The sequence below is a fragment of the Cyanistes caeruleus genome, chromosome 3 (genome assembly GCF_971803275.1).
Source record: "Cyanistes caeruleus chromosome 3, bCyaCae1.hap1.1, whole genome shotgun sequence".
NCBI classification, from domain to species: Eukaryota; Metazoa; Chordata; class Aves; order Passeriformes; family Paridae; genus Cyanistes; species Cyanistes caeruleus.
This window is the reverse complement of record NC_141703.1, coordinates 71,247,552-71,262,668: the sequence shown is the minus strand read 5'-3', so window position 1 is coordinate 71,262,668 and position 15,117 is coordinate 71,247,552. Positions and strand designations below refer to the sequence as shown.

General features: G+C 37.8%; 1 protein-coding gene across 1 annotated transcript in view; it reads right to left on the bottom strand.

Moving 5' to 3' along the window:
* The window catches only part of MICU2 (mitochondrial calcium uptake 2), a 136,549-nt gene that overhangs the window by 53,623 nt on the left and 67,809 nt on the right, over positions 1 to 15,117 (bottom strand). Inside the window, exon 2 of the mRNA XM_086881873.1 lies at positions 7,903 to 8,050. Within this exon, the coding sequence (XP_086737999.1) occupies positions 7,903 to 8,050 (148 nt within the window). The remainder of the gene's footprint in view (positions 1 to 7,902; positions 8,051 to 15,117) is intronic.

The window sequence follows — 15,117 nt, the reverse complement described above, 5'->3', positions numbered from 1 at the left end:
TGAACTCAGTATTTGCTTTTGTTTCACAGCAGATGAGGAAGGCTACTGAGCACGATTGGTGCTATAACCCACTGCAGGTGCAAGGCTGGGCAGTGGAAAACAGAGCATAACCTGGCCAGTTTCTCCCTTAGGGAATCAGTGCCAGTGTTTTCCAAAGAGGGAGCAATGGAACTTCTCAAAGGTGCCCCTGGAGACGCCAGCTGTTTGGCAAGTAAGGACAGCTCCTCTCACCTACCAAAGCAGGCTGCACATCTTGCCTGCTGCTACTGCCTAGAAGAAAGGTGATTGATACTCTGTGGTTCTACCTTAGGCATTTTTAACAAACTCTTAATATAAGATTTCTTATAAGACCAAGCACGGGGAAAATAGTAGTCTGTATCAAAGTTAGTCAAAAAAGGATAAATCGTATGACTAATACAATAAAAATTCATCATTGGCCTAAGGAAAAGCACGGAACCATCAGTACCAAAAGAGTTACAAACAACTGAAAATATGAGGCTAGAATGCATGCTAGATTTTGGCAGGAGCCTGACCTGCACTCCTAGCACCTGCTATCATTTGCCAGTGGTCTGCAGATCCTCATCAGTTCTTAAATGACTGAATGCAAGCCAAGGAATTTTAAAACCAGACTGTACTTCTTAGGTATAAACCAATACCTGTCTGTGTTGAGGACATATGTTGTAAGAAATTAAAATACACTTAAGAGTGAAAAAATTCATTGAATCTGATTTTCACGCTACATCTGTTAAGACTTAATTGTCAGCTAAGCAGGATGCTTCAGAACTGATTAAGTTCCACTGCATTACTTAAAAAAATATACTGAACTACTCTGTCAAAAAGTATTCAGAACCTGTGGGAGAACAAATCCCAGAGATATCTTCTGTGGTATGTTGACAGTATGTTATAAAAGTAGTTGAAACAGTGTTCTAAAAAATTAAAAAAGTCTTCAAAGATAGGAAAAATATTCAGAGACCAAGAATGAGCTCTTGAAATGTGCCCACATGTATAAAAAAAGTGATTTCTCTGTTAGGTATTTAAATATCATATTAGCATGTCACAAAACTGGAATACTTGACTAAAGCAGAAACTGTTGCAAGACTTCTGAAATTCTAAGGCAGACAATGTTTATACAACAAGCAGACTCCTGTTATTAATAACCAGATCTTTCCATTACTTGCACTACAAGTATTCTGTACGCGCACAATATATTTTCATTCGTTTCAGGGAATCTGTTTTCCATTCAGATGCCATTAAATAGCCAATAACTTTCACACTTTAAATAACCAAATCCTTCAAGATGTGCATTGAGACCACTTGCCTCTTGCTCACAACTCTGCTGAAGCCTGATCGCTTTAATTATCGGTACTATTTTTGTGCTGAGTTCTTAAAAATTGCTTTCATTCACTGAGAAGCTGTAATTTATCTTCTCATTGAACTGTTTTTCAGAAAGCTAGATAGCTAGTAATGTATTTTCAAATCATCTTGCCCGAGTTTTTACCTAATCAGTAAGCACTGCAGTCAACTGAGGTAAGAACTCTGAATCTGCATCACTCCTCAGTCAGTCATCAATGCCACAAAGGGAAAAATAGGAATCAATCACAACAGAGACATGAGCTCAGTATAACCTTATTGCTGTCATATGCAGGTTATGTCAGAGACATACCTGCAAGCAAACAAATGTAATTAATACAATGTCAGTATAAATTTAAAGATCAAAAATACATTTTCCAATTTGACTGTACAAGGAATGTATCTCAGGTATTTTCAACACGGTTGAACGCATGGAAATAGAAGTGGAGGGAAAAAGATACATATTTACCCTGTGCAATGATATGCTAAAACACACTCCATGGTTCCCTTTCCTCCTGCTCTCCCATCTGACTGTGCAGGCTTCCTTGCAGCTGCAGGGCTACAGTGCTGGAAGCCAGCACTCACCTAACACCTCTTTTCTCAGCACTGCTCCCCTTCAGCTGTTTTCCAGACTCTCAACCAAACACACTTTTCTGAAAAATGGGAGCAAACAAATAAGTTGCTGCAGAGGCCAGTGGTTAATACACTAAAAAAGAAGCCTGGCCAGCAGAGCAGATTTGAACGCTGCAGAAGGGAACGCTGCATTTCTCCACAAGAATCCCATCTTTGATCCTGTTGTGTAGTAACTTGTGATGCAACCATTATGAAAGTGCCTTAGTGTTTGAGTTCTCAACAAAACATATGTCCAGACATAAATACACATTATTCAAGATCATAGGAATTTCTGCCTTTTTTCTAAACAAATCACTATTTACCATCCAATTAGTTTTTAGATAAACACACAGCCTACGTACAATAGTTATCAGAGTTAACATTTAATTGATGAAGACAAAAGGAAAAACAAAAATCTCCCTTATTTAGCTTATTTAATTACCAACAATTGGCTGAGGCACAACATTAGATCCAAAACAATATAGTATTTTATGCACAACACCAATTTTAATGTTCTACTTGGACACTTAAGGGAAAGTGAAAGTGAGATACTTTGAAGACTTTGACAGGGTTGTGGTAGGATTTCCTAATGCTTTTTGGTTGATGGAGGATAGTTGAGGATGAAAAATCCACAGTATGGAAGACATTTTCAGCAATCAATGTTTATCTTTGCTTTTGTGTTCAGTTAGTTGGGAATATTATTTTCCTTTACTCACAACCCCACTTTAAGAAATGAGTAAATAATGATGACTAAGAAGCTTTGGCTAGAAATGGCTGATTTTGTTTCATTTTCTAAAATTCAGAAGAGATTAATCTAATGACTTTAAACCATCATGTTATTTCTTTGGATTTATCTTAATTTTAGCTTCCATCTATCACTGGGCAAAGCGTCGTCTTTGTCGTGCATACTCAGCTTGCAGAGTTCTCTACTGTATTCCGGGGATCTGAGCAACAATGACATATTTGTACTTAAAAATCACTAAATGCAGAGATAGAGGGAAGAAAAATTTCCTTGTTAACACATTAGAAATTTGAAAGGATTGAATTCAGTTCCCAGCTGTATGAATGGCTCCCCATACAACACTTCAATCCCTGCTTCCCATATGAAGCTTCTCTATCTAGACAAGCTTCAATCTTATTCTCTGACTCTGAATCCTAGATTTTAGATCTGACACTGATGCATGACTCACATGAGTATGATTAGTTATTGTGTATGAAATTCAGGTCAAAAAGAAGACACCAAAGTATAGGCATCTGAACTCCCGCCAAAAGCAAAAAACTCAAGACCCAAAAATAAAAGGACTGACTCAGCTCATTCCAAAGTGCTCATCTACCGACTGGTCCCTCTTGGCTCTCCTAACACCACTGACTGCACCAGCACTGACCTCAACTAAGGACAATGGAGAACTCAATTTTTAACCACCACAGCCTTGCACTGTGTCCTTTCCTCAGATTCACTCAGAGCCATGGCCATGCTGATGCTGTGACAGGAAGCCACACATCAAGTCAAATATCAAGCCTGCGAACACATCACAATTTTGTGCCAACTGTGTTCCCACACAAAGCTTAACAACTTCTCCAAGGAAACTTACAAGACACTAATCCTCACTGACAGATAGGACTCTGCCATGGAAATACTGCCTCTGGTACCCTGGTACTGTAGAATGCAGGAAAATCTCTTTTACAGTAGCTGAATGAATGAAGATGCTATGACACATTAAATCTGGACTGAGTAGGCACAGAAGGATTAAGACCTTTATTTAGCAAGTGTCAATTGTTATCAGACAAGGTAACATGAAGGTTTTTCTTCTACCTGGAAGATGATTAGAATAATCTTCTCCAGAAAAAAAAATGAACAAGCACAGTTTAGATTCAATGCACTGGAAAATCCTAATTTCCTAAAGGACTCTTGCTGTTCTTTTCAAAAATTAATACAGATTTTCTTATATGTTCTGCAGCAGCACATCAGAGATGGTATTTCCATGGAGCTCTAACACAGTATTAATTGTCTAATCTGGAATATGAGCCTAATAATAAGTATGCACAGCTGTTTAAGACACAAGTTTTTACATGAAGGGTCTCTTGAAAATGCTCCTGCATTGCAATGAAAACTCAGTGTAAAGCAGCAGAATTTTATCCTTCCTGTACCTGGGATCTTAAAAGTGCTAGAATTTCTGATGCAACACAACAAGTTTATATTATTTGTTTTAGATATTACTAGACATTTTGAAGTATTTTTACATCACAATAAGAACAGTAACAGAGAACACTTTTTCACTAAACCATTATTGCATCAGGTATGATGATTTACATGAACATCCCACAGATTACCCAGAAGAACTTGGCTGGTTTTGCATATTCCTGTGGTAACATAGTTTTAACACAAGATTACATGGCATACAGCCATGAATCCAAAATCCCCAATGGTGTTGTGTTTAGTATGCACTGCACTAACTGCTAGAAAAAAAAGCTGTCGTGTTAGTTTTGCGCTGGCACAACTGCTGTGCCACACTACCACATCTCATTTACTGTTTCCCGCTGTTTATAAAGAGGTGGCTGCTTCCTTTCATAAAATGACTAACAGCAATAGAACTAGGCACATATTTACAGAGTAACTTGGTGTGAAGCACTGCCTCTAAAAGCAAGCAAATTTTTTTTGGATGGTGTCTTTATTCCTTTAGAGAGGTCTTTGCTTTGTCAATATGCAGAACAAAAAGTCTGTCAGGAAACTCTGCATTTGTTATCAGCTCATTCTCCTTACATGGCAGTACTGTAAATATTTTTCTTTGTTATCACCCTCACAGTAAATAACTTGGAAGGTGTGATTTAATTAGCAGGAATGCCTATATTTCACAACTTTTGCCTACTTTAAAGAAAATGGGTAATAGAGAAACCCATGTACCAGGAAACAAATGGCCAGAGGTAGTGAACTAAGGTCTACCAGGCAGGGCTCAAGATCACTTAGGCTGGATGACAGCTGATATATTTGCAGTACAGTTCATCTGTTTTCTTATCTGGTAAAGTGTTCCATAATAAATCATAATTTATTGCATCTTTTGCAACCTTGTCAAAGGGCACACCTAAGATTTTTGCTTCAGTAATAAATTCCATCCAACTATGTACAGGAATTCACTTGACAAAGTGCACATAGCTAAAATATTTTGGTATTTTTTTTAATGCTAGCACCAACAACTCATCTGGTTTACACAACACATTTACTTTCTGCTAAATTCGACAATGTTTAAGGAGGTTTCAAAGTAATTCTCCAGTGACAACCACCCATGAGAAAAAAAGCCTAAAGCTGGCTGGCCAAGGTCTCCTATTCTCAATTCATAACAGTTTCTCATCCCTCTTTTTGGTTCCCTTTTTCCCTTGTGGGAGTGTTTATCTCTGAATAGGGACAGATCAACCTCAGCAATATTTCTTGAGGTACACAAGTAAACTGCTCATGTCATACATTTCTGCTTATTGTCTGTAAAGAGTACAGCAGAAACAAAACTTTAGAACAGCCCTAAGTCTTCCACATTACTATAAACAGCATCCAATTGGAAAACTCCAAGCAAGTATTTATGAACGGTTACTGCCAGGGTGCTTCAGATTTTGCTGAGAGGTCTGGGTTTTTTTACTTATTAGCAATTAATCAAAAATAGGTAAAGAACAACCAAATCATTACAGCTTAAAGTTCAGCATCGTAGGACTCACCATTTGTATGCAGGATCACATGTTAAAATTGCATCTAAGTATGCAGTAAGTGAAGGGCTTTCTAGGATAAGTCATACCTTTTTCCTTTCTAAAGGCACTGTTCAGGGTGAAAAATAATTATTTTTTTTATAAAAGTGGAAGGCTTCCAAAATAATTGCTGCTTTGGTATTAAGTTCACTGTCTTGACCTACTCTGAATAAAACAGGATAGACACTTGAGATAGGTCTGTTTATTTTCCTCATATGAAACTCTTCTAAACATGATGAATAAAACCATTGCCTTTAAAATACTTCAACTGCCATATTTCTCTACTATCAAATTCTGTGTCTGTTTGCAGTCACATAAAAGTGTAAAATCCCAATCAAGAGAAATTAATTGCTTACCATTGTGTTTATGCTACTGGCCAAGGAATCCATACCAATGACGGTTAAAAAAATATTTAGGAACATTTGATTCAAGTGTCAGCATTTTTCTACCAAGCATCTATGATGCTACTGCTGCAAGCCTGACCTCAATTTGAAATGCTAAATATGCATTAGAGCAAAGTTGTTTTTTTTTCTCTTGTCATTATTTATTCGTTTCTGTTTAATGCTATTTCCTACTCATATTAACAAAGGAACTGAAATTAACTTGGCTGCATTGCAAATAAATTTCACCACATACCACTTCATTAAAAATCTGCATGTGTACTATTATACTTGGAGTAACCAATTAATATGTATGAAAGGCTAGGACTGAAAAACACTTATCTCTTTAACCTTGTCTTCAGAGACAACTGTCTGAAAACCACACCTTCAAAACTAAATGTTTCTGTATTCACTGTCTTTCAGGCTGGAAAACTCAAAATTTTAGGTTTTTAGGTATTTAACTTAATGACTTAAGTTTTGAGGGGGAACAAAGTCTAATACCCATACAGTAAAAAACAGTATTTTAAAATTCTCCGTGACTCTGAAGGTCATAAAGTACTTCTAAAGATTTATATTCAGCTTTGAGTAATATTAGAAGCTGTTTGTCAGCAGTGAATTCATGTATCTTTATCACATATAGATTTTTGTCACATACTGGAAAACTCATTTTATTTCAGATACTTGCGTCTTATTCTTTGACCACTTGCAGCTCTTTTAAACTGCTTTCTGCCCTAGGTTTTTGACAGGCTTGAATCAAAGTGCATTCCAGTCTCCTTCCTCCTCCCTGTCTCTCAAACCCTTCCACAGGACCTTGAATTCCCTTCTGGATTGTCAGAAGGATTCCAGACAGTTCAATACTCCCAAGTCACTACAGCATTTGCTGGTAGGTGGGCAGAGCATCACAGGCTTTGAAGAGCTTTTGCTAGACAACATGCTCTCCTGGTCAGCATGTGAAGATTGTAGCAGATAACTACTAAAGGTGGGATTTCTCCCTCTTTCCCTCAGACGATGAACTAACAGAGTATTTGTCCTCTAAGTGCCAATCCTCTCTGGAAACTGGAAAGCTCAACCTTTCAAAAGCAAAAAAAACCCAAATCTTGGGAAAATGTAAAACCCAATTTTTTTGAGGATAAAAGCATGTATCATCAAAAAAATTACTGTATCATGAAAATAATAGAAGAGACAAAGACAAAAGAAGCTTAAGGAATGAGGCAGAATTAATGAAGCCAGGAAACCTGCAGAAAAGGACAATGATCTATCCACTTTTTATTTGTGCGCTGTTCCTATCTTCTCCTCAGAAAGCACTTTTATAAGGAGTTCTTGAAAAGACATCTGTGATTTTGATTTGTTCTTAATTAGGTTATGTAAAAATCAAAGGAGATTTAAAACCAAAAATGTAAAACTGAACTCTGGGCTCTATTATTCTCATCTCACTCCCATCACTGCCTCTTCTAAGAAAAAGGGTCACCGAATTACTCACCGGTCAAGTGGACAGAAGATAACAGTACCAGGAGTGGTATGAACACTATTATAACACACTCATTCTATTTTCTGTGGCATGTAAGCAATTGAGGAACTACATACTGATCAGACACATGAATTACGCAGTGATGTCATCAGCAAGTCACCAGTTTCTAAATCATCAGCCTCACTTCATTTGGGTAAAGGGTAGTGGTGTCTGTGAGAATCCACATGGGCAACATTTAAAAATTGGCTTCTGCTGATTTATGTAACATAAAGGGTATCATCCCAGCAATTTGCAACTGACATCTCTAAGGGGACCAGCAAGTTTCTTCTCCTTCACAAATACAATGACATGAAAACAACTTACGTTCAACTTGATCAAACATCACTGAGAACAAGAAATCTCTTGGTGTCATGTAATATTCTCCTTCATATTCCAATGATGCAAAATGCATGAAGCGGTGCTTTCGAAGAGACAGTCTTTCATCCACGTCTGCATGAATGACATCTTCCTTCTGAAAAAGAAAAAAAGTCCACCACATTTGTAGACCAAAGATGTAATTAGAAAAAATCCTATACTCAGTCTTGATCAACCTCAGTATTTTGTGGGTAACCACAACAAAAAGCTAGCAGCAATTAAAGCTTTTATGGCACAGTCTTAAAGAATGACATGCTTATATGATAGTCAAAGTATTTTTTGGCTTCATTGACAGCATGCTTTAACAATACAGGTGAGCCAAATTAATGGCTGGATGTCACCAAAGGCTGCTCCTGCTTCCCACTCCCCTGCTCTTGGCTAAGTGGTCCTGCACCTCCTTTCTTGCCAGCTCTGCCACTTGTTGGGCTCTCGCTGAACCAAATTGTTAGTGCATAAGTTAGTGAGCATAGTTAGCTCACTAACTCAAGAAAAAACCTAAGCCCACCCAACAGGAAACAGTATCTTGCCAGGTTAGTGGCAGGCTCAGCAAAGGCTAAACTGTGCTGCATATCCGTGCAAATGACCCATTCCTGAAGTTAATTATCAAATTATGGAGCAACTGCTAAGATGGGAGAATAATGATGTTCTAGTTTAAGTATGGGCCTGTCTTTCAGATAAGTCAGAAAAATGGGAAAAGCAATGAAAACACCAACAAAAGAGGCAGAGATCATACCACCAAATGCAAAGATTCAACTAGTCTAGAAAACAAAAAATCTCCAATTTGACCCTCTTCTCATAAATATTGAAAGATTCAGGATCAAAACCATACAAGTTGTCAATACTCTGATGAGTAGCACCAGCATTTACTGGCAGCAAAAGGGAACACAGGCCTGGTGAAACAGAGATATTTACAATTTAGAATTTAGAAATGGTAAATGACAACAGGAAAACAAGAAACTCTAAAATTCAGAATGCACACTCTGTGTATTTGAACATTAATCACAGAACAATTACCATCATATATTATATTGTATGTTATTATATTTCTAAATAGAAGGCTTCAACTTGCCATTTAATCTCATGTCTTGCACCTCTGTGTTAGCATGAAGGACTTGTTAAAATATTTCACAGAATGATAGGCTACAGGCACCTGTTGTAGTCAATTTTAGTTCTCCCTCGTAGCATGTTTACTTGCTTCAAACCTCAGTTTCAATGAAGGGTGGGAGGGAACCAACAAGAAGAAAAAGCCCCAAATACTCATTATTTAGATTTAGAACTGTCATAGTCTATATGGGCAAGGAAAATATGGGCTACCTCTAAGTATCTGAAGCCAAGACTTGTTTTGGTTTAGACAGAATTGCTTTAAGCTTTTTGCAGTATAGAGCTCTGTCATGGCCTACAACTCGAGTGCACTGCTGCTGTTCAGACCTGAGTGTTCTGGAGAATACAGCTTAAAAATAAACCAAATGAAGCAACAAATGTAGCTTTATACTCTTAAAAACTTTAGGGGACAAGTCACTCTATAATTGCTTAGTTAAGAAGATTCAACAAACGCTGCAAATCTCAAATGAGTATTTCATGGTCGCTGGGTATTAACATACTGCATTTTTATTAAAATCACATCCTTCTCACAGTAACATAAGCAATTTTTCCCCAAAGGCAAATTGACAAAAAAGTGGAAAATGGTTTCACAGTTACCTGTTAACCAAAATTATGTAATGAAAAGAAATCTTTCTGCATAAATACAGAATAAAAAAAAAAAGTTTAGACAAGAAGTAAAAAGCAAATTCTACAACATGTTCGAACCGACTGGATTTTCAATTTTCTTAAGTCTTGTAGTATTTATCTGAATTCTGTCTAAAGCTAACTTTGTTACTGATAACAGAACACTGAATTTCAGCAATCCACAGTTTTAACTGAAATACAAAGGTACCAGTTTTGGTCACCACCATATAAGAAAGATATTAAGCTGTTGAGAGAGTGTCCATAGGAGGGTAACAAAGAGGGAGAAGGGCCTTGAGGAAAAGATGTATATGGAGTGGCTTAGGTCACTTGGCTTAGGTGTGTTCAGCCTGGAGGAGACTGAGGGGAGACCTCATTGCAGTCTACAGCTTCTTTGTGAGGGGAAGAGGAGGGGCAGGCACTGATCTCTGTGGTGACCAGTGACAGGACCAAAAGGGAACGGCCTGAAGTTGTCTCAGGGGAGGTTTAGGTTGGGTATTAGGGTAAGGCTCTTCACCCAGAGGGTGTTTGGGCACTGGAACAGGCTCCCCCGGGTCACTGCACCAGCCGGGCAGAGTTCAAGAAGCATTTGGACAACACTCTCAGGCCTATGGTGTGGTTCTTGGGGAGTTCTGTGCAGGGCCAGGAGTTGGACTTGATGATCCTGATGGGTCCCTTCAAACTCAGCATATTCTGCGATTCTGTGTTCACATTTTCACATATTAACTCTGAAGAGTGCTTTGTATTTGGAAAGGAACTTATTCCCATCAGAATTACAATAATATGTGATTATGGACGCATCAATCCCCTTTCTTTTTGTGACACTGGCATCCCTGATTTGCAAAACAGCCCTGGCTAACTTCTTATGAACATCAGCTTCAAAACTAGCACAAATGAGGATGAAACAGGAAGAAATAAATCAGCTGTGCCATCTCCTACTTTTTTTTCTAAGCTTTTGCAAAATTCCTGACCTCCTGTCACTATTGAAGAAATTTGTCACCTGAAAAGAACACCCTTCAGGACATGAGCATGAGCTCAGCTAGAGCAGCTGCCACCTCATTTAAAAGCTGTATCCCTTACTCTCATTCACTCTTATTTTCTTCTACCAATATGTATCTCTCCAAGTCTTCAATAAGCAGGGATGCCAGGCCCACCAAAGACAGCTGGTAAGGGATGGAAATACATGGGAAGAAGTATAAAGCTCTTGTTTTTTGAAAAAAAAATAAATTATAAGCGTAACTCCCATTTGTTCTTAGAAGAGATAAATGTTTGAATAACTATTCTAATCATTATTCCAAATGCCTAACCAAAGATTAAATAAAAATAATTTTTTTAAGAAAACGCTGATTCAATCACTTACAATTAAGATTAATCTTCTTTTGAAGTACCAATCTAAAGAGTGCAGAGGGGAGCAAGTTCTCTCTCCACAATTCAGTATCCTTCCCACTTCAATTAAATCCTGACTAATTTCCAAGATTTTCCTGAGTCATCCAATAAGTCCTTCAGATAAAAAAGATTTGACATTCCTGACATTTTAAAAAATACTGTGAAAGCTCATTTTGCTTATAAAAATGCATGTATTGAGCAAAAAGCAGAGTTTTCCTCTTTAATTCTATTCCACAAAGTGAGTTTCAAGTGAAGACAGCTATACTATAAGAAATAATTGTGTATTTAAGGCTGAATCTCAGAAATTAAGTTATCTGTAATCTAACACCTCAGCAGTTTCCAACACTGCAAAGTCAAGGCAAGCTGGATAGAAAAATTCAAATTTCAGAGGCACAATGGGTGAGAAGAATCTATTACTATCACCACAAGACTCTTGTAAGCATAGTTTAAAATAACTCTGGGATTGACTTTGGCTTATTTCTGCCTCTAACAGTGCCATATAGGAGAAATCAAACCACAAAGAGCTACATGGCATTAATGTTAAGGCATGTGCCGAAATTCCACTCTTAGCTTGTTCTTCTGTGTGTGGGTCCAGCCGGGGCTTCAAACACTGGGCGTTCCCACATGGTCCAGAGCACCCCCACAAGCAAGAGAACTGAGAATGAAATTTCAGCTTTAACTTGGAATTTAGTTGTTTTTGTGGTTCTATGTCAAGCCTCCAGTGCCAGTTTCAGAATGTGCATGGTAAAGCTATGATAGCTGATGGTAAATTAGAATTGAATGACATGAAAAGGGCTCCAGGAGGATGCTGTGCAGCTGGCATGGCAATGGATCAGAAGCTGACCAGCCACTGATATCTACAAGCCTTACCAAAGACTATGGTTTCCTTCCTGGCTTCCTGCACTGAGAAATGCCTAAGGGCAACAACATTACTTCATACCATTAATTTTCATGTTGATATAATTAATCTGTTTATCAGTCAGTCTCCTCAACGTAAAATGCTATTATAGAATTCATGGTGTTCAATCTTTGGCTTTTTTTTTTTTTTGGCATGAAAAATAGCAAGCTTAAGTCAAAGAAACCCCTTACATTTACTGTAGCTTTTTTTTTTTTAAATTAAATAAAAATGAAGGGTTACATAAATAAAACATTAATAACCCTTACCTGTGTTTTTAGTAACACTGATGATCACTGTAATGCGATTTTTGGTAACACTTATTCTGTATCCATTAAAAATCAAAGTAATTCTTATGTACAAACTCAAGCATACACTGCTGACTATTAGAGATAAATTATTTAAAAATATTGTATGCAGTGATCTCTCTCTTCAATTTAAAATTGTGTCTTCCCCTTTCATTCATTTTATTTTTTGTCCCTTTGCACAGAATTTGGTGTTTCAATGTGCCTGTGCCTTTCAAGTTTCCTATCTTAATCTTTTCTATTTATAAAATAGAATACACTTTCCATTTAATTTTTCCAACAGTTTTTCTTCCTTTACCCTACTTCTTTCCATACAATCTACTTATTTTGTCTCTTTGTATCCTTTCATTGCCTTTTTTTCTTCTATTATCTACATACCTTCCTTCCTTTTTCCTTGGGAAAAAATAAAATCAAGATTTTTTTAAACCAGTTTTTTTTCCCCCTCCTCATCTGAAAAGAGGATCACTATTTTTTCTTCCCCTTCTTCTATGCTGGTAGAATTAACATGTAATACTCATTTTACCTGCTACAAGAATAACTAAACCAATGTGTCGGATGTCATTAAATTCCAGTTGGTGCCAGCCGGATCTCTGGGAGCTTCAGGTTTGGATCCATTAATTCACACTAGATCTACAGAGGGATTTAGCAACTCTGTATCAAATTTCTCCACGGCCGATGAAAACGTTGCAGTTAACTAGTGTCTTTATTGTATCTCAATTTCAACCCAATCCATTTGAAAATAATCAAAATAACAGAAAAGGTAACTCGACCTCCAACTCTGCTGCACAAGTTAACGTACCCAGCATGCATGCTGAATGCACAGAGGAATAATGCTCAGAGCTGAATGTTTCAAAGCAATAATTGATAGAAGAAAGAGAGTTTTGACAAGAAATCCATTTGACAGAAATATGTGACTTACAGAAAGCTCAAGATCATAATATTTAAGAAAGCTTGCATAAGTATGTGCAAAAGTAGTTTGTGCTTTTACAATAAAGAATGTGAGCCATGTCTTGATCAAATGCACCACAGCTACCAAAACCAGCAACATGTAAAAGAAATAAGATCAGAACTGAAATGTTCTGGTGATGTGAATTGATCTGTATCACTTTTTTCAGCATTATGTTTTCTGAGCTTGCAAATCAATCTGCTAGCCTGGACACAAAGTAAGCTGCTGGGGGGTAGGGTTGAGAGGTGGTGAAAAAAAAAAAAAAGCACAGAACTCACACAGACAACGTATTTCTCTGGAAATCAATTCTAAGTATTTGAGTGACTGAAACTGAACAAACAACTACATTACTAAAAGCTCAAACCATCCTAAAATCCCTAAGTACGAAAAGGGAGAGAGATTAAAAATACCTTCTCAGGAACTACTTCCGAGACAGAGAACAGACTGCTAAAATAAGGACAGGAGAAGAACGAGAATGCAAAACTCTCGTGTCTGGCTGCTCTTAACGGCTGAATATAAACACTTGAAAATTAGATGAAGCCCTTTCTATGCACTAACAGGTGCCACTCGCCTCCTTTCTTTCAAATAGCTGCTCAGTCACTTCTGCTGTGCTGGTACTAATTAGTGACGGTTATGTTTGAAGCAGCAGCTGAGGAGTTTATTTGCATCTAAACCCCTGCCATTTTTGGTTTTAATTTTTCTCTCCCCCCCTCTGCATTTCACTGAGTTCAGACTAAATTGTGCACACAGAGCAGATCTACTGTTACCAGCACCCTTACACCGTAATTCTCCCTAAATGGAGAATTAACTCAAACATGAGGATAATACAGAAAGCAGTCTCAGTTTATAAGGGTTTTTAGTTTCAGCATTTAATTCTAGAATTTCTGCCTTACCAGAGCTCATTTTTAAACGTAAGCATGAAACAAAGTAGAAAACTAATACATTTCCCGAAACAGAATATAAGGAAGGCAGATAAGGTACCCAAGCTCTAACAAGCCAGGAAACCAGTTAATTAATTTAACAAACCATACATTTTCACCTCTACTTGCGAGTTATCACACCAGCCTACTTACACATTCCCCTACTGAGGCTGACACACCACTCAAACACTGATGCAGAACTACTAAATACATACAGAGTGGCAGGGGGACCACACTGATGCCTCAAAGACAACACACCCAGGAAACGTGTCCATACAACTTTCTGGGAGAGCTCATTACATTGTACTTGACAGTCAGTAGACTTGGGTGAAAAATGTGTTACATCTTCTTCTCACTGATCTTTCTCAGTCAATCACTCCACATTAAACTGCAGTTAAAATGTGAAGACACAAACACATTTATCTTAAAAACTAAGAGGAGATAGATATTTTTGAAAGATACTATGTGTGAATGTGCAAACACAGTGCTTAACTATGTGCTTTTAAAATCATAGAATCATAGAATAGTTTGAGTGAGAAGGGATCTTATAATCATCTAGTTCCAATCCCCTGCCTTGGGCAGGGACATCTCCCACTAGACCCGGCTGTTCTAAATCTCATTCAGCCCAGCCATGAACAATTCCAGGGAAGGAGCACTTCTCTAGACAACCTGTGCCACTGCTTCACCACCCTCATAGTAAAGAATTTCCTCCTAATATCTAATCTAAATCTGCCCTCTTTTCATCTTAGAACCATCACCCCTTGTCACATACCCTTGTAAAAAGTCCCTCTCCAGCAGCTTCATAGGAGAGGTGCTGGTGTCACTCCAGCAGGTCCATGTCCTTCTTACACTGGAGGCCCCAGAGCTGGATGCATCTCTCCACATCGGGTCTCATGAGAGAACGGAGGGGCAGAAATCCTTGACCTGCTGATCAAGCTTGTTTTGAAACACCATAATATCTTTATTTTACCTCCTCCTTCTCAATTCAAA